Source organism: Dufourea novaeangliae, unplaced genomic scaffold (assembly GCF_001272555.1).
Source record: "Dufourea novaeangliae isolate 0120121106 unplaced genomic scaffold, ASM127255v1 scaffold109, whole genome shotgun sequence".
Lineage (NCBI taxonomy): Eukaryota > Metazoa > Arthropoda > Insecta > Hymenoptera > Halictidae > Dufourea > Dufourea novaeangliae.
Genome location: NW_015373997.1, coordinates 4,058,967 through 4,084,304, shown reverse-complemented (window position 1 = coordinate 4,084,304; position 25,338 = coordinate 4,058,967). Strand labels below are relative to the sequence as shown.

At 36.8% G+C, this 25,338-nt stretch overlaps 1 protein-coding gene across 3 annotated transcripts in view; it reads right to left on the bottom strand.

The window, feature by feature from the left end:
- The window catches only part of LOC107188060 (rap guanine nucleotide exchange factor 2-like), a 75,701-nt gene extending 50,717 nt beyond the window's left edge, over positions 1 to 24,984 (bottom strand). For all 3 annotated transcript variants that reach the window (XM_015576295.1, XM_015576298.1, XM_015576296.1), the window contains exons 1-2: positions 24,526 to 24,984; positions 12,043 to 12,118 (exon numbers count right to left, since the gene is read on the bottom strand). In XM_015576295.1, the coding sequence (XP_015431781.1) occupies positions 12,043 to 12,118; positions 24,526 to 24,839 (390 nt within the window). In that variant the 5' untranslated portion in view covers positions 24,840 to 24,984. The remainder of the gene's footprint in view (positions 1 to 12,042; positions 12,119 to 24,525) is intronic.
- Between the last annotated feature and the right edge of the window lie 354 nt (positions 24,985 to 25,338).

The following is a 25,338-nucleotide window of genomic DNA, read 5'->3' as shown; positions in this document are numbered from 1 at the left end:
AAAGCGGTCGTCTCGACGCGTTTTCGTTTCCAGACGGGAGCGGTTTCCCCTTTAAATATGCATGTTCGAGTGAATTTAACCCGCCCACGGAGGGAGCTTTGATATTCCCGCTTTGAAATTTTCATTAACCCCCGTAGATTACCGATCAACATGTCCGATCAATCGTTACGTTTACCGTTTACTCCCGTGTAATCGGTGAAGTGCTCCGTTTTTAGCCATTATACGGGCCGTTTCATGGCACGCCATCATTTCATGACACGATAGAGGACGTGAACGACAGCGAAAAAAAGATCGTATAAGTGTGTTTTGTTTGACGGTTTCCACCAGTTACAGCCGTTTCTGTAGTCCATTAATAATTAATGACTTATACAGCAGAATTTAGTATAATATCGTATACATAATATGGAATGTATGTTGAAATGAAAAGCCAACACAAATCCCACCGAAAGCACTACTAGGATTATAGTAATGGTAAAATTCAATCTGCAATCCCCTATTTTGACCGGTTTGATATATGTTTATGTATTTCTAATGATAATGTTGAATTGAGTTGGTATAATTGATTTTTATAAATTATTTCCATATTATGCTTGATTCAAGACTTATCAAGACTTCTCAGAGTTTTAAGCATCGAATCGTATTCGAAGTGATTCGAATTTTCACAGTATTGAAAATCTTCGAATCGCTTCGAAATTGACATTCAAACGCCCACAATATTCTGTATTTTTACTGATGGTATTGATTTTGTTGGAAATTAATGTTGATACTCGTTGACATGTTTACCCATAAAACCGATTTCGAAACTGTTTCTGGTTCGTAGAAATGACTCAAAACTCTGATACAGCCTATCTTTCGATTTTCAGCGATTTCTTAGTACACTTGTCACAAATTGTTGCAATAATTTCTTTGATTAAATCCTCGGGCACGATCCATCATTGCGATCAAAATTAACGATCATAAAATTTTATAAACCAAAGTTATAAAATTATTTTTAAGTGTTTTGCAAACACGCTTTCAGCTAACAAAATTAATTTATTGCAGAGTTATGACTCGGTTATTTCAACTTTTTTTCTTATCAGTACTACCCTAAAATGATGTCTTACTCACCCAATATTTTAGACGTTGTATTTTACAATTCTGAAATTCTCTTGTTTCTTTCGTTCGATTCGCAGTCTGGTGAATCACTAGGCACCTCAACAAAGAAGCCAGATCGAAAGTGCAACAGCTATTTGTTATGAATCAACAGCTGATGTGGCGCTATGTGTCAAGTATCCAGCGGATGTGATCTAGTTAATATAAATCTTGCTCGCGTAAGAATAAAATGTGTCACGCGATTCTTTTCTGATAAGAGGAAACGTTTGCTGACTCGTGTTTTATTTTCCTCCTCTTTTATCGTGCAACAATGTCGATAAAAGAGGAGAAAAATAAGAAGCAGAATAACACGTTTTTCTGGAGAAAATATCGACAAAGATGTTACTTAAAAATTGATTGTAAACTGACAATTGAAAAATGTAAATCTTAATTCAGAATGCAAACTCTTGTTTGAAATTGAATTTTTAATGCATGCTTTTCCACAGGCAACATTTTTCAGACGAAAGTTTCAAGATTAAAAAACAATGTAATCATTATTATGTTAATGATTATTACATTAGATCGCTAGCAAAGTCGTTACCTTTAATAACACATTTACATTTATGATAAAGAATGAAGTTTGTAAAAAAAGTGTCCGGTATTTATGCTTTCCAAGGCAAACGTCTTTGATGACCGAACAGACGGCGATACTTGGGTCCAAAGTCCAAACAGACCACTACTCATCTAACATTAGACCTGTTATGAAACAAATTTCTTAAAAATATGCTGCAGTCTTCGTATAAAATGCTAATATAAACAATCACATTACTGTCTGTAAACCAGAATGGTACGTGAAGTTTCTGAAATCCTGGATCAAAATTGACCCAAACCCCGTGTCGACGGTTTACCATCCACTTCTACGCAATCCAATTAAATCGATACCAATTATCTAATAAAAAATTGAAAGTTAAATTCATAATTTCCAAAAAAGCAGATTCATTCGTCTCTCAACAAAGAACAGTTAATTCCTAACACTCGATCCTCATTGAACAAAAGTCTATTTTTTCTCTCGACATAACCATCGTAACCCACAGGAGAAAAAAAACGTCTTTCATTTGCATTCGAGGCACTTCTTCGGGGCAGAACGTTGAAATTAAATCAACAGCCTGTTATAAACACTTTGGTGCCGAAGTGCTTTTGACGTCAAGATATTAATGAGGGAATAATTATAAGCGGATCCCCGCTACGCGGAGCAATTTACATGGATTTATTCGTGCGCGAATTTTCCACGCTGCCGGTCAACAGTTTCCGAACTGTAGTAATCGAATTCTGCGCGCGGGGTAATTTATAATAGCCAATTTGTTACACGAAACATAAATATTGCGGGCAGCCTGAAAGTAAAAACAACAAGAGCGAGTGGCGTGTGCAAGCGGAACGATAAACGGGAATCGAATCGCTGTGGTGCACGTGGTGCAACATTTAAACTCGATGTAAAGTTGCCAGAAGACAATTACATACTTAGTGGACCGTGGATATTTATGCATATACAGTAGAATCTCGAATATCGGAAGATCCATTATCGGAACGCTCTGTTAAGAAGGATTCTCGTGTAACAGATGTAACAAGGGAAAACACGGAATTGTCCTCCTCCGATTCTGATGAAACTTCGTATGTCTGTTAAGCAGACAAAAATAAGGGATAAGTATTTTTTTTTTATCGACTGAGGCGCGACTTTAAGGGGTGAAACCACCCCTCGAAGTTTCGATCCGAAATCTTTTTTGTATAAACAAATTATATTTTGGACAATTTGTTAACACCATATTATTCTACATAAAAAACCGCAAACTTCGTTCATTAGAAGTTTTCATGTACCTCATCTGGTTTTCGAGATAGTACTTTCGGGTCGAATTATTGTCGGTCTTTAATTATTGCAATACGTAGGGAAATATACAAATTTTAAAAGAGTAACAAAATTGCGAGCATCCGAAAAATATCTAATTAAAACTGAATATAATATCCTTCGAAGAATGTTCTTTATTAGGAACGCACAGACCATTTTCAATTATCCAGTCAATCTTGTTGACAACCCTTTGAAGTACTTTACCTTTAAAATGTCAGAAACATGTTCCGTGATTTTCTGCATCAAAAAATATATTCTTGACAGTTCGGTAGTATTATTGATCCATAGTCTGTAAATTTTATGCATTCATATTATGGCATACGTAAAATAATGTGAAAAAAATTCTGACAAGTTTTAACAACGTTATTATATTAGTTTTAATATAATGAACCCCTTGGTTGACGAACTAAACTTTCTTCTACATCCAAATTCACAAAACAATACACAAAAAGAGGAATATGCATAAACATCACCAGTTTTACTAATCTGTACTTAACAATTTTATTCTCATCACTGCACTACGAACTTTATACATTTATAACAAAAACAAATATATAAAACTAGACAACGAATTTTGATGCAAAATGTCATTTTATGGGGTGATTTATAAAGACAAGTAAAAAGTACAAGATTCAACAGAGGATAAAACATTTATTAAACCCTATACTGTATTTCACATACTTATTTCTGTATGTTATAATTGCATAAAATCCGTCATCTACGCAGAACAGAGTAAATTAAAATACCTACTCTATAAATGCTTCTACATTAACCCTATAATAATGAAACTTTTGAAAACTCAATAATTTTTACAAACTATCTCGTGAAATTATGAGTTTGGACAAATGTCTGCAGTCTAGTCATTATTTTCTAGTCGAATCACGTATTACCAGCGCAGTCCATCTGTAGATCCGAATGAAATGAAATTGCTCTGAAAAGGTCTGAAAGTCGTTCCATTCGTCGTTAAAATACCCCAATGGATCTTTGTGAAATATCCTCGAACGCAGTTCCGAAAAGCGCGAAAGTAAATCGCGTAGGAGGATTAGCAGAAGCTCTCCTCTCTCTCTCTCTCTCTCTCTCTCTCTCTCTCTACCTATCGCTATCATTCTTTCTCATCTCTCTGCATTTTTCATTCCTGGCGCGTTTCGATGCTCGCCGAACGTTATTATTCGCAGGTGGAGTTCACGGGAGTGATTCATTTTCATTTAAGGCATATCGCGTCGTCGAGCCTCGGCATAATAACCAAGGATAAAGCGACATGGGAAAACAGAATCCCAGATTGCCTGGGAACGTTGCTTTGATCCGCCATAATTCGCGAATTGTGATATATAAAGCGGTCCAATAAGTGGTCGACTATTTTTTGTGAAATTCTCTCTGTTCGTTTCTAAATGATTGAAATATCTGTTTTATTTTAAGAATGTTACTTATTTGCTACCATCGTCCTTCGCAATTTTGACTAAACAGAATAGAACAAATTATTTCAAAAAACCACGCGCATCAGAACGGATTTGTCCCCTTATTAACCCTTTGATACCCAGTGTGACGTACACGTCACATTAAGAAAAACATATTTCCAGGGATTTCGTCGTACAAATGTAGATGAGTTGCACATATTGGGATTAATTTTTCAGTCAACTAATCGCAATAAATAATTATTTTCCTCCGAATGAGGTGTTCAGGCCTTAAAGGGACCAAAATAAATTTAAAAAAGTTAAAAAAAAAATGCAGTACATATAAGTCTCATAATTTTGAAGTAAAGGGTGTTAAAGGGTTAATTGAGATAATTGACATTTCACTGTAATTCTTCATTCAAACTTATCTTGTCGATAGCAAGCCAATTCTCCATGCCCTAACCCGTGTACCCTAATAACATCGTCTCGCGAAACATTCTGCACGAGATTAAGACAGATCGAGAGTCGGACGAGCGACAAGACGAAGACAGATCTGGCAGGTAGGGTACCACGCTAGAGAAGGATAAAATAAAAAGAGACGAGGAAGCTGCCGTGACAGATTGAAAGGTGAGAGAGAATAGAAGGTCAAAGGTTGGACGTCCAATTCGTGGAACGGGTCACAGAGACGCCCAGGGGCTTGCAGGCGAGCCGAAACGTTATTGCACGACGGCAACACCGTCGCGTCGCGCCAATATTTTTCTACCTTCGGACGAGAAGGGGAGGAAAATTCTTTTACCGATCTCCTGAACTGTCCCCCTGCGACACCACCTCGATCACATGCGCGCGGGGACAGGAATCGTGTGTCGATGGAAAACGTCCGTTGGAATTGCGGACAGAAATCTGATGCGAACCGGAGAAGAAAGGCCTGACGACACGTCACGGATCGATCGATCAACCGCTACTACCCTTATCGAATGTGACACTTTTCGGAAAATAATTTTTCGTTTTCCTTTAACGTGGACCGATACATTGGACCGTTTTAAAAATTCGATTGGTATAGTGTGTTTATCGAAGGCTTTTATTCACCTGTTAAACACGTTCAATGCGAATGAACTACATATTATAATTGTAACCATATGGACGTTAATTTTTTCAATTTTTTTTTACTACGTAGTTTTATTTTAACCCTTGTGTGGGCAACCAAAATATTTACGATTAATGAGCAGTTCGAATACTCGTATTCTGACAGATTAGATAAATATAGATAATTTTACTTTCATACTTTTCTGAAATTCTTAATTTTCCCTTTGTACAATATACTAAGTGGCTGTTTTAGACAAGGTTAAAAAATTGTTAAAGGAATTTTATAAATGGGTACTTGGGTACTCGGTTGCCTACACAAGGGTTAAGACGATCACAAAATCACTATTTAATCTTTTGTCTTCAAGAATTACTGTGTAAAATTTTATTTTGCATAACAGTTCGCAATTTACAACATTCATCCGTGTAATACATCGTTCGTCGTCCATTAAACTTTGATTAACATCTCCTGCTAAGTTAACCGAAATAAAATTCGCTGGATTAACTGTCGTAGCATCAATCGGCGGATAAAAACCAATATGACGGACCGCGGATTAACAATAAAATCCCTGACGTCAAAGAGCGAACAATTTTCGGATGACGCAGTGCGCCAAGCCGCGGTCTCTCCCGTTTTCAGGGCATTAAATATCCATTTCCCCGATATCAATTTCCCTCGATTTCCATAAAAAGCATCGTATCCGACCGACGGACACAAGTACTCGCCGACACGAGACCAGAGAATAAACTGGACGGATTGAGGCACAATGAAATGAAAACGGAATATAAACGTAACGCTCCGAGCTACGGCTGATTGCCATTTGAAAACGAATTATCCGGGACGGGACTCGCAGTCGTTTCTACCTGGTAATTAAGACCGAAACGGTGGAGGGACGTGAACCGATAATTATTGTCATCGATGTGTTCCTTTTTGACGACACCTTCGACTCACGTTCTGCGATCGTCGTCGCGAATTATGGTCGCCAGACACCTCCAATTGTACGCTATCGGTCAAAAGTTTACTGATTTCTACCAAAATCAATATGTCATCAAAGTTAATATGTCAAAATGTTAACAAGAATATATATGTTAGCATTTTCTTATAGTCCAAAGAACTCTTATATGTGGGTAATTCCACGAGAAATCGGACATTTTAATGGCCACTTGTTCATACAGAGGACAAATATAGACATGGTACAATATGCAACATATGTTGCTCATTAGTTTTTTGATAAATAAAATTATAATTTTAGTATAATTTAGCAAACAAAATTTAATAAAAACTACGAATAAATATGTAGTAATGTTACAGAAGGGACTGATAATATCTCTTCTATAATATTTAGTTTTATCTAAAACTGAAATTGTTCTACGTACTTATACACTTATCAGTTAACTTTAATGTCTTTTTTATAGAAGGTATGCAATTCTGAATGTATGTGCGTAAAGTTCCAATGAAATTAAATGAAAATTGCTTGTGATACGTACATTCGTAAAAAGCCCACCGCGTTTCTCATTTCATTCTGTCGTAACTTTTATACCACTTAATTGTTTGGCGTCTGTAGTCGTATTGAAAAATTTCATTTTCTTTTTCAACATTTTATTAGCAATATATAATTATCATTATACACATATATTTAAGCTGTAGTTACAAGAGAGCAACAGTAGGATGCTGAACAATTTCAGTTTTAATAAAAATTAGCAAATAAAATTTAGTAAATAAATATGTAGTGAAGCTACAGAACAGACTTATAATAATTCTTGATACTTTCTGTAGACGACGTATAGAGCTAGAATGGATTGCCACATAATCCGTCACTGGAAGCTAAATCTAAGAGATATCGACCGAACGAATTACTCCGAGCAAAGCCGTAAATCCACTATAATATTCTCTATCCCTATCCATTGTATTACGCTCCGGTGCTGTTCGAGAGTCGAGAGATATGTCAACGAATTAAAGATTTATCGTGACAGCATAATGAGAATGGACACATCGATCATGGGACTTATTTCGTTCTATGACATTGTGTATGATATGTGTGTACGATAGCACCTGAATATCTGGTGCAGTCGAATTCTAGTTCCGAAATGTTAACATTTAATGTTATTTTATTCATGGAACACATAACAGATTCTGTGCAAGCTTCACAAACTAGGGAGTAATTGAGCTTAATTTATTTTCTTAGAAAATAAATACACATTTCTATATTTATATGTATATAACGGTTATATGCTCAGATATTTTGTTCATTATTTTAAAGATTTTTATCGATCAAACCAATTGAAGCCAAAATCAGGCAAAAATCAGACCAAGATCAAACAAAAATCAGGCGAAAAAAGATTATAAATAGTCTAATTACAAGTAGCAGTAGACATTATATTTTCGAGTCAATTTATTTAAGTTTATTTACGACCCATATGATTTAATATCATAAAATCTATATGTAACAAGTATCACCGATGGATCCAAATGATACGAATAAACCAAGCTATACAAACATCACAAATACAATCTACGAATTACCGTTCGGATAGCAATTAAATGAACGATACCGTATAATGGCACGTTGTCCACCGAGGAACCGGGATAATTCTAGAAAAAAGATTGAAGCCGACATGAACAGGAAATTGGTGTTGTCTATGTGTATACGTCCACGGTACACTGACAATGCATTGCGTAATCCAAAGTGCATTCTGCAGTTGGATGTTTTCGCGGCTGCCTTTTCATTTACAAAAAATTCCCCGTTTTTCGTTGTTCATTCATGAAACTTCTCTAAATTCTACTGATACTTCCAAACATTATAATAGGAAAACTATTGTATTTTTCATATCAATGTGTATTCGAGAACATCATTTTATTTAACTATTTCAGAATTCTGATTTCTAGGGAGATATAAATTATAACGTACACATTTGCGATGCACAAATATTATTTTAATTAGTCTCAAATGGTCCTGTATTATCACTAGTTAACTTCCAACATAAGGAGTTGAAACTAATTCGATATACACGTAAATTCAAAAGGTAGAGTTAACGCAAGTAAAGATTGGTTGTCAGCTGCGAAATTGTATTAAAAGTTCAGATTAATATTCAATAAATATTTATATTATGTTCATCACCAAATGCGTCATGATATTGTCTCAATAATAAAAATCTCGACAATCAACGTGTTAAAGAACATTCTTTGTAATATTATATAATTTATAACAAGATTGTTGTCCAAACTCATACCTAAGCGATTTTTTTTTAATGAAACCAGAATGTCTAGTAATATTGTATAGTAATTTATCTAAAGTGTGTAGATTGCTCAAAATTTTATCATCGACAGATACAAACTATCAATTTGTAATAAAAATACTTTTGACGGTTCTCGTTCAAAGAATCGCTCTTGGGATCGAGTCCCTTATACGTTTTCATTGATCGGCTTCGGATCGTCTTATCGTCGCCGGGTTGTCAGCCGATAACGAGTTTCCGTCAGTTTTAGACTGCACCGAGATGATTCATAGCCAAAGTTCCACTGTTTTTAGGAATTCGATTTATGTCCCCGTCGAACATAAATATTTCAAATACAAGGAAGAATTTGGAACTTGTTATCTGCTGTCGCAACGGACGCGGGATCAACTTTGAACCACGGTTTCTTTGTTCATCTTCTAACGTCAAAAGAATTATACCAGTTTCACAGGAACTGTTAATATTGAATTAAAAAAAAAATTAATTTTTCTACTACACACATAGCGTAGTGATTTGAAGACATATTAAGTGACTCTGTCGAAAAATAGGTCATTTTTAGTACAAATAAATGATATAAATTAATCGAATAGAATAAAACAAACAAGAATAAAGAGAGTATATAGTAGAAATTTGTTGGTACAATGCTTTGCTTATGAAATAATCAGTAATAAACGTGCTTGAAACATGTTATACTTATTTATCACTATGATTGTAATTTTGTTTATTACTAAAATTAAATATTATTATAATTTGATTAGTACATCTCCCTATACATAACACTTGAGTATGTACACAAAACGTAGAAGTAATTTATGATCGCAAGCACTATCATTGAATTCACAAAATATAAAATCAGAAATTAAAATATTGTAACATAATTCATTAATGAATATGTTACATGTATCACCTACTAGCTTTCAGAGTCAAACCTAGCTACAAACAAGATCTCTTAACATTTTATACTGATTTCTAATAAAAAAAAAACATATTATTTATTCATATACACCACTAACTAGAAAGCGTCCTCCATAACAGTCCAAATGAAATAAATATAATTCTATCTTCATTCGAATAAAAATCAAAATAAATTTTCCTTGTATTTTGTAAAAACCATTTCGAGGTGTACCAACAGCCAGTTAATAATTTTCAAACAATAAAATGATCAAGCATAATTTTCTGTTCGCTGATTTCAGGGATCTATAAATTCTAGCTGTCGGTAAAACAGGGAGGTCAAGTCGCAGATGGCAGCACGAGCCACGAATTTCAGTTACCGCTCGTTTAGAACAATCAGAGTTTGGGAAAACGGAAATTCTGAAACAGTTTCTTGTTCCCGGGGAACTTCGACCAAATTTCATATCAAAAAACGACTGAGGTCGCGTAATCGGAATTAGCATCCATGATTTTCGTGCGTCACTAGGGGATTCGATTAAAGCAGGGACCGTCTTCTCCCGAGGTAAGCACACAGAGAGTTAAAGTTTCGTTCCCCGTTAATAGAGCAACTTGAATAAAGTAATCGAAACGTTCGCGATCTTGCCAGCCAGAGATTCATTTAAACTCTCCTAACGAATGATACCTGCAACGATAATTGAACGAATTTCTTGCAATAATTAAGTCAATTCTTCTGGCAATAATTAAGTCAACTTAAACGATAAAACATTCAAAAACAAATTACACGCATGAACTGTTCGAAACAAATTATATGGTTGACTCGTAAATAACTTGTCATGGATACTAAAATATGGCTGAACAGTAATTAAATAGCAACGATAATAGGAATAGTTGAACTATATATCAATTATCAGATTTTATGGGAATGAGAAACGTGTCATGATTTATATTAATTGTAAACTGTCTTGGCTCGACTTAAATTTAAAAAAGAAAATCGTACATTTTTTCTAAATGTTCGTCAATTATTAAGTTTGTAATTGAGTTTAAGGTTTAATGGCAGACGTGTTATAGATTGATAACGATTGTAAGATTTCTTGGATAGACATAAATCTAAAAAGAGGAAGACGGAGGTTTTTCAAAATGAAACGCGACAGTTTTGGAAATTTTTATGAACCAACATCATATATATATTTGAATAAATATGAAATGTTTCGGGGAAAATCTGCAATGAAAATTAAATGAATATAGTTTTACGGGGAAACGAGTTCGTTTTTGTATTTATATATTTTCAGCCCTTGACTGCTGTATCGTTCATCTCTGAATGATGGAACATTTTTCCTGGTAAAGTATGTCATTCAGACATGAATGACGTTACACGGAAGTTCTACGTATGTTGGAAAACAGGGGTCACCAAAGATGCACTTTTATTTATTAATCAATGCAGATGAGACTCTGTTGAGTTGAATTAAATTGAATTATATACTGAAAATATTGTAAAAGACAGCATGAGACATTCAGTATTTATTACGTCTTAATATTTTCTAATGTGTACTTTTGTAATTTTTTTATTGAACAGTAGTTTTTTTCAAGCTATTTTAGATTATCAAATTGTTGGAAAAGCTGTTTATGCAGAAATAACAGAAGTATTGAAAAATACTTTACCATAGAATAATAACTGACGTATTGTCATATATTACGAGCTTGCAAGGCAATCAAAGTATAAACACTTAATAATTCGTCGAACAAACTAATGATATTCGACGACAAATAAAATGTCTATAAACAATGTTAACGATAAAAAACAAAACTGCTTGTGCACCGATAGTGATAAGTGGAGTAAACGATAAACCCCGTTACATCATCTCGTTTAATCGTCGACAATTATTTTTCTTTTTGTTTGCGAAAACAACACGCGAACGTGACAATTCCATTCGATTCGAATAATTGAAAACGGGCGTTCCGATGGCCAAACAGACGCGGGGCGCGAGTCGGGGAAAGTGCAGCGATGCAGTCTCGAAAACTCGACGCGAGCATAACAGGAGAGGAACTATTGATTAACTGTCTAGCAGGCTGCGTCTCCAGTCTGGACAGCATTGTCTTTCATTATGCGATATCGCCACTATATCCGGAATAGTTCGCGAACGTAGGTCGTGACGGGTTTTCACGATGGGGATGTGCTTGCACAGTGCGTGCAACCGTGAATGTGGGACAAAACCAATCGGAGAAAAAGAGAAATTCGTGTTGCACACGTTATCAGAAATATTTCGCTTATGACGCTTGAGAGTTATTTCCTTAATTTTCGATCAATAATATGTAAAAATTCAACTTTCAAATGGTGAAAATAAAATTATAGTTTAAATATAGATTATCAGTGACTGAGTTGTGCAAGCTTCAGTATAATTGTGAATAAATTTTCTTCCTAGTAAATTAAATTGTATGACTAATTGTTGAAAATGCACCAAGTGAAATGATATTTGTACTTACGACAATCATCTCGGAGGGCTCGAGAACGAAGCATTCGTTGGGTCTCCTGGCACTGCCACCCGTCCGCTTTCCAAAGCTGTAACAAAAAACACCGAAATGTTATTAAAACCTTCAAAATTAAAAGAAGATTATATATTTTTATATAAGCTATGTGAACACTTTTCTCCGCTTCGTTACTGGTTGAAAATTACGATAATAAATAAAATAAGCTTCCAAACATTTTTTTTTTTGTTTTCCTGTTAAATATATGATAATGTGGTGGTATGTTTGTTCATTTCACACCTTCCCATAAATAATAATTTTAAAAATGGAGTGTTCCAAATTTTTTCGCACGCCTGCGTTGTTTCGCATATATAATGGACTACATTACGAGCTTTTCGGCTAACATTTACAAAATTTAAAAATAAAAGACACAGAGATAACGTTGATTTATAGATGAAGATTAAAATAAGGGCAAATTAAAAACAATCCGATCCAATCTTTAAAAAATTAAACCCTACACTGTAGATTTTGCGTATCTCTAATTATTAAAATAGGATAAGTATTGCAAAAGTATAACATTTTTAGATTCTTTTGACTTTTGAAGAAAGTAAGTTTCTCTTTCACGCTTACTTACGAAGCTTTGCCTCTACAAATACAAATTTCCATAAATCTAATAATATTGTATTTAATGTACGTCCTACTGACTGCAAAATTCAGTTCAATAGAGAAAAATGGAAATGATTTATTTGGTAAAAATCGAATCATTGGCATATAAAATATTCTTGGGAAGCTGAAATATTATCCTTTCCCCTGTTCGAGAGAACAGTAATTACGTTTCTTTCGTTTACTCAATTATCATACATTACTCGCATCGTTGTAGTGGTATCACTATACTGTATTTTTATTGGCATAACGAAGGCGAAAACTTTTACAACGGCTCGCATTACTTCAGGGGGGAGCACACTCTTTTTGATTAATTTTTTAACTGCGGCGCTTTCTTGCACTCGGTTAGCGCTTTCCTCGTGTTTGCGCTAGGAACTTTATTGCCGTTTTAGTACTTTATCTCGATGAGACGCCGCGGCGAGGAATTTATGGCGATTAAACGATCCTGTACGCAGTTAAATGACGATTACCTGCGGCTTGATATTGGCAAACCTAGAGAATAGCGATATTTCTTTACTGTCACACAAATTGCGATAGACAAAAAAAGTGGTCCCCATCAATTAAAAGGATTTTCTTTCATAAATAATTAGATTTGTTTCATCATAAAAATGCTAAATACGATGAAAATAAAGTTAACTTTTGTTAGGAAAATTACAAAAGCTACAGGAAATAAAGGGAACTGTTTAGAATAATAGATTCTGTGGCAGTTATTTAATGTTAATCAAGATTTTGATTGGAAAAAGTGTTATTTTTCAGAAAACATTAACCTATTAAGGAGTGAAATAATACAATTTTGGAACTCAAGATTTTTTGCTCTTTATAAAATCGCATACTCAGGCGGAAGAAGAAACAATGACGAAAAAATTGTTAAACAAATCCCTCGGATTCCCTTTAGTAACCACAATATTGGAAAACAGAATTCACTTCATTTTTAAAAAATTGTAAATGAAATGTATTAACAAACAAAGTAAACCAAAATATACCCATAAAAGTACCAGCGAAAAACGATATTTCTCGACGTATTCCAGTTGCAGCTCGACGATCCCATATTAACACCACACTTGTCCTAAACACACACACACGACGATCGTTCCACTCACTTGATACAATTCCCGGATAACAACGTGGCGAAATAAAACACCGTCGAAAGTTACGCCCTTCGTCGAGCGGTTAAAAGCCATCACCGTTCATAACAATAACAGAGTGGAGGGAACTGGGGACGACTGATCGACACGGAAGTCATCGTCGAAATGCGATTTATCACCGAAACAGTCTGCGATGGCGGCGGTGCCCCCGCGTCAGAACGTAATATCACGTCGGAGGGTGTGCTCGCACGTTCGTGTAAATATGCCTATTGTTGCGGTATCCGGGCATTAATGTTTACGATCGCGCCGTAGAACGTAGAGAGCCCACCGACAGATGTTTCATCCCCCGTAGTAGTCGTTCCGGCACTCCTCGAATTAGCCAGGAATTCGGGCCACCCAGCCGCGATCGACAAAAATCTCCCGCGGTGATACGAGAGGATCTACGGGGTCGAATGGTAGACCGACCCGTCTATTGCCGTGTCGGGGGTGGGGGTGATGATCCTTCGGGGGTTCGAGTCGGCAATTTTCCGATAGGGGAAGTCCACCATCGGAACGAATTCTTTTATTATGGAATTTAATGGAAAGTTTAATGCACTTGATATTTGAGTTGTGGATTTTCTGCATTTATAGTCACAGTTGGAACGTATGAAATGGTATGAACGAAATATTGCGACGAATACTTTGTAGAAAATTTTTGACTTTAAGTAAATCATTTTGAGAAAGGATTAAGTTTCTCTATGACGTTATTGGCATTTGGACTGGGGCTAGAGAAAGTAAAAATTTCAATATACAGTAAATCCTCGATGACTGCTCGAAGGCTTCTAGGTATTGGTAAGAGGTTCCCAGGTGCAACGTTGACGTTTTAATGAGACTTAGCACGGTTATAGAGCTTGGAATTCTGAAGCTAATGATATTTGTTTCAGCCGCATACGGCCATTAGTTTAGGGAATATTTAATATTCAGTGCCGAGGAGCCACCTAACAATTTCATTATTATTTAACCAAAAATTTACCACCACCGTTTCAATTAATAAACACGCTCATTTCGATAGTATCGTGAAGCAGAGTAAACGCAATGATGATAATCTTACAGGCTGGTTTTTATCAGACATTCATTATTTAAAACTGTGCCCATCTCTTTTAACCGCCGCTCCCAAGTTCGGCTCGGTGCACTTTTCCACCATGGCTGATCCATTTGCGTTAATAAATTATGACTTCCGACGCTCCCAGAGAATCTCGCCTCCAATTAACGTAATTAATGCATGGCGGACACGCAAACCGTGCTTGGAAAAAGGTCATTTTTTAGGAGAAAAATGTTTTGTTAACGGGCGAATGTCGTTCTGCGGTCGATTTTGTTCAGGATGCATGAGAAATTATTTATCATTTTGCATCCTACGTTTGAAAAATGAAAGACGTTTATGTACTTTGTTACTTAAGGTCACAATCTACGATATCAGGTTTATAGAAAAGCTCTGTTGGTTTTACATCCATGTTTTAATCACGAAATAAAACGTTTCTACGCAGAAAACATGGAGAGAGATGAAATAAGAGATACCAAAACCGACAGGACTAATATAATGAAGTTTGTGTAATCTTTCTGAACCAAGAAAATAGTTGAAAAAATAGAGAATAATGCACTTTTCATATCTATTAGGTCGTTGCGGGCGATTTAGTGATAGGCATATTTGACGTTACTTTTATGAATGAAAATTATTAACATAGCTCATTTCCTTATTGCAAAATTAGACAATGTACTTTACTTGTTTCAAGGTACTACGTATTTATCACACTAATAAAATCAAGTATGTTAAATATTAAATTTAATTAAGGTGTAGAACCAATCTCAGTTAAATTCGGCCATTTCCTCCACGCGTATTAAGAAATACAGATTTAAGCAAAATTCATAACTAATCTTCATAAAGATGCCTCTTAAGTTTCTGTTAAAATAATCTATTTAAGGCCAACATTCAGCGGAAAGATAGCAGCTAAAAGTCTCTTCGAAGAATCATCTATCAAATTCAGTACAGTAACTGTGCCAGTGATAATGAAAATGATGCAAGTCAAAAAAGAAAATAAATTGAGGTTTTCTCTTAGTTCATGTTATATCGATTTATATTTCAACATTACGAAAGAATTTTCGAAACGAAAAATATATAACTTACACCACTTTTATAATTACTGTTAATATTAACGCGAATGTAATCCTTGTATTGCAACGCAAAATCGTGCATACAGTCAATTTAACTCCTTAAGCTCCACCTCCATAATATGTACATATTACGTTTGTTGCGTACAGTCCTGAAATTCCACCTCCGTAATATTACGTTTGTTGCGTACAGTCCTAAAATTCCACCTCCGTAATAATGACATTCGATAAAATACGACTGTCTCCTCTGTACTACTCACGTATTATATTACTACGTATTGTATTTATATTACTCTATTGTTTTATTCTAATTTCCTTGTCCTTTTTCCATTCCTTGTCTACCAAATTCTCAAATATACAATTTCTCATGATACATACAAAAATTTTTCATAAAAACAGTGCTTTATACGAGTTTATAAACATTTACATAGTAAAATAATAAAGTACAAACAAACAATTCTTTTTACACATTTTTCTAAAATTCAGTGATTCCTTAAGAGGTTAATCTGACGTTGTCTAAAAAAATTCGTGTAATGCTAAACATAATACAAAGAACCGATAATAAAACATTTAATACGTACATAACGACCTAACAATCGCAGCCAGAAAATTTCGTCCTTGATCTAATTACCACGATCACCAAAGTGCACCCAAAGGACACCATTCTGTTAATCGACTGTTGTCCAAAGCGACGTTCGAATAGACGTTGTTCGAATAATCAGATACCACTATACTTCCTTGTCCCATAATCCCGACGCACGATGCACTACAACGTTATTTAATCGCCTCCGTAAGAGGTACGTTAATTAATCCGAGCCACCAACTCACTGCATCAGGCATCCATCTCAAAGGAAAATAACCCCCGCCGCTTCTGTGTATGTTCTAACGCGTCGTCGTCTGCTTACCAGATAGAGGAGCAAGACCAGCCGCCGTCGAGGAGGAGGAATCGGTGTATCGACGCGTACTTTTCCACGGTGCATGAAACCGGGCCGCGGCAACGGTAACACGAATCAGGGGAAATGTGTATCGACAGCCAGCGGCGAATCAAACCTGGACGGGACGATGAACGAGGACCGACTGAGAAATGCCGAACAGAAAGGCCGTAAGGTTGCCCAAGGTTCTTGACCCCTCCCCCCTTGGGTGTTAACCATCCCCGTTCTCCTTTGGCCTGCACACACGACAATCGGGCCAGAGCGATTAACGCGTCGCCTATACCATACGCATACAAGTATGTATACACGTGGAGAATCCGTATGTCACGTGTTACACGTGATTCCCCCCCACCCACGAGCGGGTCTGACAGTTTTCCTGGTGTCACGGTACCTGTCCACGTGAGGGTTTTGGTATTAAATGTGACAATGAGTAATATTGGTTCAAGGAGGTTTAATTAGAAAGTTTCTAGAATTTTTATTTATATCAAAAATATATGGTACTTGTCGTAGGTTATCGGGGTGTAAGTTACTTTTCAAAGCATTGTATTATTATACTGATCGAAGTTGGGTAGGGCCAGTCCTGGGCACTACTAAAATGATACTATTTGAAATGTTATTTCAAATAACATGTTATTTTATTTTCTAATCATTTGATATCGTTTTTAGAAATAATTGTGATATTGTTGTCCGAAATTATATCAGGTTTACAACCCTTGTAACACCTACGAAGACTCATCTCGATTGACCATTGGGGTTATTCGGGACAATATCCAATTCTTTTTTCTCTTGAACTAGCTCTAGCCAATTCCGATCGGTATAGTAAATCCTCGATGAGTGTTTTTTGAGATAAATTAATGGCCATATACAAAGAACCTGGAAACTTGGGTCTCATATTAGGCGACCAGTTTTTGAACTTATGTTTTTGCATACTTTTCATTTTTATTTTATTACGATGAAACTCTATCTGGTTTGTTATAATTTCTAATATCTTGTAAAAGCGTACACATCTTACATTTAAAACGTGTATCATATTTCAATAAAAGTATTCTTAATCGAGAAGTATGCGCGCTTAAAAAAATGCTTCTCATATTCGGCTACTTACTCTACATTTTTAAACGAGAATCACTGACCACGATGTACCACACCGCGGAAAATTGAATTCGATACGGATGTCACCGACTGGCTTCTCCACCATCTCGCAACCCCAATTCGAGTTAACCCTATAACGTCACCCCGACGGATGCCCATTCTAATAATTATAATCGTTTCATTATGGACATCCCGTGTCAGCTCTTTCATCTATGTCGTCGTTGGGTTTCCTTCGTAGTTTCTATTTTCCTATCTGAATTTATTGAAAGGTTTCAACGACGGCATGGATAACTTTCCATAAAGACCTCCTCGTCCCCCGTGGATGATTGATATTCACGTTGGCTGCTTCGTGAGATTGAACAGACCTCGAAGAACCGGCATAATTGAGACGGATACGCGCATAACGAATCGTGGTCACAGATCGCTGCCCTTGAACGGTTATACGGGTGGTACAATGCTCGATTTCTGGAAGCTTCGGTCTTTAGCAGCCGTTGAACTCTGGGTATTTAGAGTTAACCCTTCCGTGTACCTTCGTGAGCAACCTCGGCTTCCGCTGAGGGAAAAAGGGGCATTGGAAAAGGGCCTCCTAAAATTTGGTATTGGGAATTATTGAAATTTATGCCAAATTAATATTTGATTTAACATTTATTTCAGTACTTGAAATAAATTTACCAAGTGGTAGGAGGCTCGTGGGTTCTCGACGAAAGGTTCGCTGTGAATTAACGTTGCTATGACCGGGTCATTGGTGATCCATTAGTAAGAACGCTATATGGAACGTTTTATACATCGACGAAACTAATATTTCAAGATGTTGCTATGGGTCACGATTCACCCAGCCGCCGTCTTTGACAGTCCGTAGTCTGAGGGTTAAGGATCGATATAAACTCGCGTACATAAGCGTTGGGACGATTAACGAGGTAATAGACTGCAGATATTTATGTAAAATTAAAAATTTTGGCATTAATATGTAAGAAAGAAAATGGTAGAGAATTTCTTTTCTAATACTAGTGGTTATATATGTTAACAATAACACATAAATACTATACAGTCTCACTAGAATCTTTGTTTTGCTAAGTTTTGTGAGTCAGGAGACGTTATAAATACGTACACAACCGCAATCTATTTAGTCATTATTGTTCTAGTAATAAGTGTAGTAGTAGCCCAAAACAAAATACCTACACATAAACTCTTAATAAAGTCCACCGAGGTTATTAAGATTTCTTTTAGCTCATAAAGTTCACTACTTATCTTAGTATTTGATAATTCAGGAACATCCTGTACAGTGGATAGAAAATCGAAAATGACATTAAGACTTATGTTCAAAATCCGAGATGATCCTAAGCTTAAGCTTAATACTTAATACGATTAAGATGACCCAAAATCAGTTCAGCATTATATGTATCGCGTGTCAGAACATTATTCTCGAAAAATTCAATACAACTATAACAAAAATATAGTTTCGTAAAGAATAATTTAAAAAAAAATCTATATCTTACAAGCTTAAGTTTCTTTCAGAAAAAAATACCTTACAAAAGCGTATACTATAGTACTTCCTTTCTACAGGAAACATTACACTTTCTATTAGTATTCTAGACACATTATGGTAGGAACTAAAAGGCTGATCACCATTCATGCCTGTACTTACATAGTAGTATTATAATTCCATATATGTAATCTGTACAGATCGATGAAACTGCTATTTACTAGGAATTCTACGATCTTTAATTTCCGTCGCCCTATAGCAGGAATTAAAGAAATTTTAGATATTCTGTAATTATAACAGAAATAGCAGTACCTGTAATTAACACATTCAAGCGACCATAATACAAATTTTACAGCCACTCATTATATTTTTCATTTCGTTGATCGCACCATCTAACAAGACGGAAGAATCTTTAACGGCTCGAATTAAATCTATGTTACACGAGTCTACATTTTAAGGCGGTATTTACGAGTGATCTCATCGCCACTAGGGTCTAACGACGACGCTAGATTTAATGACGCTTTACGATAGTTAGATGAAATCCAGTAAAATCTCTTGACTGCGGGATCTGTGGGCAGAATGTGGGATCTACGAACCGTTGATATACAGGGTGAAGCACGTAACTGGAACGATAGGAAGGTATCGTAGTGTATCCACGTATGTCTCTTCGAATAACTAAAGTTAAAATATCTCTTAAACTAACGATTTTTTGATACGAATAGCATAATACTTTTTTATATAAGATGATAAGTTGGAACGACTAACGCAATAAAAAATATGATTCCATTTAAGAAAACAAACTTGACCTTCATATGACCTTGACGTATCTTCCTACAAAAAAATTAATCATGTTCAATTATGCCCCCCTCGAAACAATATAACTTTTATCTGAAACATTTTTCATTAAAATCAAATGGTTCCAGTTACGTGTTCCACCCTATATCAGACGCGAGGATGGAGGATTGATATTTTTGAATACTATCGTATTCTCAAAAATTTTTAGTGACTGTCATTTGACTTAATCTGTATTGTTCCCAACTCAATTACATCTACATCTTCGAAAACATAAAATGAAAACTTTATTTAGATATACTAGACCCGATATTCCCGAAAAAATTTTTAAATACATTTTGTTCTCCATAATCCTGTGTTTTTTTTTTTTGCTAATTTTTAAGTACTTTTTAGCACACGGTGCCAACTATCCATTCATTACCTATTCAACTGTGCAACTTGAAAAACAATGAAATACAGGCACCTGTTAGGTGTCCTTCCAGCAAGACGATGTGACTATTCAGATTAAAGATCTCAGTGTAATACATGCTACAAAAAACCGTATCGTTTAGACAGAAGCCCAACGTAATAAAAAAAATAACAGAAACCACGTTCACAGGTGAAGATTTCACCGTCGTTTCCCTCCATACGAAACAACGGTAATGCCTTCAACAAAAGATTAAAAAATCCATTACCGTCCGATGGAAATATATACGTAGAATATACTTTAGGTCCCGAGAAATTCATTAATCAACGAATACCGTATTCAGCGAGAGCACCCCGAACAATCCAATATTTGCGCTGTTAATTGCTAATTTTTGCTCCGTTCAATTTCTCACAAATTGCACGTCTTTCCAGTTTAAACACCCATCCGAGGTCGAAAGTGTTGAGTCTCACGAGACTCTCCACGTTGTTCGCTCCGTCGAAATTTCACCGTAGTCAATGGCTTTGCTCGAGTAACAAACTATTAGCTGCCACCCGAACAAGATCGATGAGAGCCTATGTTCGACGGTCTTCCTTCCTCGTCCCGGTTTTCCCTCCCCCGAACTGTTCCAAAGAAGATCTCTGAAGAAGAGTAATTTCCTCCTGAAACTGGCTACGCGTCCGCGAAATGTGCCGCTAAGCCATTTCATTCCCCCAACGTTGGCACGCTGGAACGTCTTTCCAACGGCCACTCCGTGGAATAATGTACTCCACTTCACCGGACCCGGTATCCACGGTCGACCTAATGAAATATTTCTGTCGGCGCCGGTGCAGAGATCCACCACGACGCCGTTTCTTTCTCTATTAACCGGCTAACTGTATATATCTCGTGGATGGAAATAAAAGGACGAAATTGTCAACCGGTTGCAACCACCTTCCGGTGACCTCGTGGGACAGGCCCCGCGGCGTGCTGATTAGCTGTGTATTTCGTGCAACATCTACGGTTGAAATTAAGGGTTTTGCATGTTTTAATGATCGTTGGAGGTCTGTACTTTGTTTATAAATTTAATGAAATATCTTGGCTATTTCTGTAGATGGAGTGAAATTTTATTTAATTATTGAATGAAAATTAGAATGCGCCACGGGAATGTTCTATTTTTCTGTAAAAGGAGCATCGGAGATTATACCTTAATTCTTTCTAATAAAACATAGCTTATCATTATAGGGTGGAACGAAAAAGTCAATAATTGTGTGACTGTTTCCTAATAGTGAAAAAAAAACGTGCAAGAGTTTTACAGTTTTAACTGTTTCGTTACCTTTTAATATATATTTAAAATTTGATGTCTGTTAAGTTTTTACAATCTTCGGGGAAAAAATCGAAGTCTCTTTTGAAAGCGGAAGTAGTACAAGCAGACTGTTAATCCTCCGTTATCACATTGGGTCAAATTGACCTAGAATTTGACTTTGATGTAAATAATCGAAGTCTCTTTTGAAAGCGGAAGTAGTACAAGCAGACTGTTAATCCTCCGTTATCACATTAGGTCAAATTGACCTAGAATTTGACTTTGATGTAAAATATCTTACAAGGAGTGCATTTTAGGTGTCCGCCTCCGATTGCTTTGGTTTTCGGATATGTTTTAGGGCACCGAAAAATAAGAGATACGTATTTTTTTATAGCGGCCCATTTTCATATTTAGGGGGTGAAACCACCCCTCAAAGTTTCGACCCGGAAGTACTTTCTCGAAAACCAGAGGAGATACATGAAAACTTTCAATTGGTGGCTTTCATGGTTTTTTATGTACAACAAACTGGTGTTAACAAATTTTCAAAAATACAATTTGTTTATAACAAAAAAATTTGTTATAACTTTATTTTACAACTTATTGAAATTTGCGTAATGACATAAAATGACGAGCACTTAATTCCAAATCCATTGGTATATTTATTTTTGAAATTGCCTCCTTAGTCCTATTCCAGTACTCTTGGTATAAAAGTGGATACGCAGAAACCAAGTTAGGAGATTTTGTGAATCCTGTAGAAGTTGCTTTCGAAGAGAATATAGAAATGACATGTGCACTCTGTGATGAAACACCTTTAGATGTTCTTGGTGTAAAAAAGCATTTTGATTAAAACATTTTTTTCATGAATATCACTTTTGTGACAAATATGAACCGTAAAGTCTTCGATAATATATGTATTCTCCGAAAACCAAGGCAATCGGAAGCTTAAAGAGCGGGCGTGCGCACGGGATATAAATAATAAAAAACTGCGAGGAGAAGTTGTAAAATAAAGTTATAACAAATTTTTTTGTTATAAACAAATTGTATTTTTGACAATTTGTTAACACCAGTTTATTGTACATAAAAAACCATGAAAGCCACCAGTTGAAAGTTTTCATGTATCTCCTCTGGTCTTCGAGATAGTACTTCCGGGTCGAAACTTTGACGGGTGGTTTTACCCCCTAAATATGAAAACGGGCCGCTATAAAAAAATACGTATCTCTTATTTTTCGGTCCTCTAAAACATATCCGAAAACCAAAGCAATCGGAGGCGGACACCTAAAATACACTCCTTGTTAGAGGCATCATTGAAAATGGTACTACTGGAGCCACGTAGTAGTTTAATAAAATTCTGCCCCTATATTCCGTTCCACTCCTATAGACAGTTCGGTGTCTGTGGTTACCTATGGTTCACTAGTGACTCGGCCATAGGAAAGCTAGGGTTAAAATTGCGCTCGTCATGTACCATTCGTGACGGGTCAGCTGGCGAACGCGTTCGCCATTCCGTATTGTTTGTTTTTTATTCGTCGCTCGATATACATATATCAGCTCCCAGTTCGTAATAGCCAGCTTATTTCGGGCGTGGACGCCTTCAATCGACGGGGAACTGTATCGGTAAATTTCAATCAAAGAGTATCGGCCGGGCAGCAACGTGTCGTAATTCAATGGCGTCGCGCCGTGAGCGAGGATACGAGATAAAAAATGGCGGCGTGAACGCGCACAAGATACCCGCGCACCGCCGGTTCGCCCCGCTTTTATGGAGATTAATTGAAATATATTCAGATTGTAACGCACGTCCGTCCGGGAACGTGTTACGGTGATTTATAACGGGGATAAATTTTCGTTACGACGACGCATCAATAAAAGACGCGGCGTCAGCGTGCACCGATTTCGAGCTCGTCCCGCCATGGTTGTATCGCGCGACCGGAGAGAATCGATTTGGCGTACGAACGACAGGCGATACATACCAAGATTGGTCCACTGAAATTGCGTTTGCGTTCGTTTTGTGACTAGACACAGGGTGTAGAAATGAGGAAAATGATAACAGAAAAATGGTACAATATAAAACAGAACAGACGGAAAACAGTATTTAAATATACAGTAAATTTTGGATAAGTGTCGAAGGTTTCATGGTACTGACGTTTAATGATGTTTAATAGAATGATAGAGCTTGAAATTCTGAAGCCAATAATATTTGTTTCGGCTGCATATGACCTTTAGTTTATGGAATATTTAACGTTCAGTGCTGAGGAGCATTCGAACAGTCATCGAGGATTTACTGTAGTGATTACTATATGAGACACCGATACCAAGGTTGTCTCATTGAAATTGCGTGGAAAATCGTTTTGTGAAAGGGGGATGAAGTTGCACAAATTTCTAGTTCCAACATAAAATTTCGTTCATTGTATAGTGGCAATATATACAGGGTGTTAAAAAAAGGATCTAAGACTCTAGGTACTTCTTTATTTTAGGTACTTTTTCATTTCTTTACTTCACTCCGCAAGTACTGTAAGCCCTCAAAGTTACAGATCCTTTTTTCCAAACACCCCGTAATTGTAAGAAACAAAATGAAATAATATTGAAAGATAATACGGCATATATCCCGTAGGATCAAGAGTTTCCAGACTCACCACACGGAGAACCGTTTCCGCGGGAAGGCGGGCGGTGGCGGCGGCGATTGGGCTCGATGGCTTCTGTCGACGGATTCGCTCCTTAGGGCCTGGACGTTCTTCAGGACGGCTCTGAACGGCTCCTGGGGGCCACGGGCGATCATGCTCGAGCGTAGATTGCCATTCCCGACGGTGTCGTTGAAATTGCTCGCGCCGCCACCGACGCTTCCGCCGCCGTGGAAGCTGTTCCATCTGCGGACGGGTCCACGGCTGGCGACATGATGTCCGGTTCCGGGGCCGCCACGGCCACGTAGCTGGTTGGTGTGTTTGTGCATCCTCGGGCCTCACCCCTCGCTAATCCACCAAGAGGATTCGAAGAACCACACCTCTCTCGCCTCCATCCTCTTTCACCCTTTTTTCTTTATCTCGTCATTTGCTCCCCAGAGCGCCCGACTACATATCCTTCGGACTATCCTCTTTTGGCAACCGTTCTCTCGGCGATATGTAGTATCGACACGACGATGGCTGTTACACGTCTCCCCGAAGATTCTTCTGGCAGACGTTCGGACGGTTTCTGTTGAAAGGAGTTCGAATTTTCGAGTTATGGTTACCGAGTCTCGCTACTCCTGGAGGATCCGTGAACCAGGCACTTTTCTCTTCTTATCGATCAGCGTTTGCAGCGACCCGGAATCGCAAGGCAAGTTTGCAAGAGTTGATCGGTTTCCGATGGGACCCGGATAGCGGAGAGCACCCGAGGTAAACCGTTTCTTTCATGAAAGTTCGGAATTTTTCCCGAGGGCCGGCGATTATTCTTACTTGGAAGGAAACTTGGGA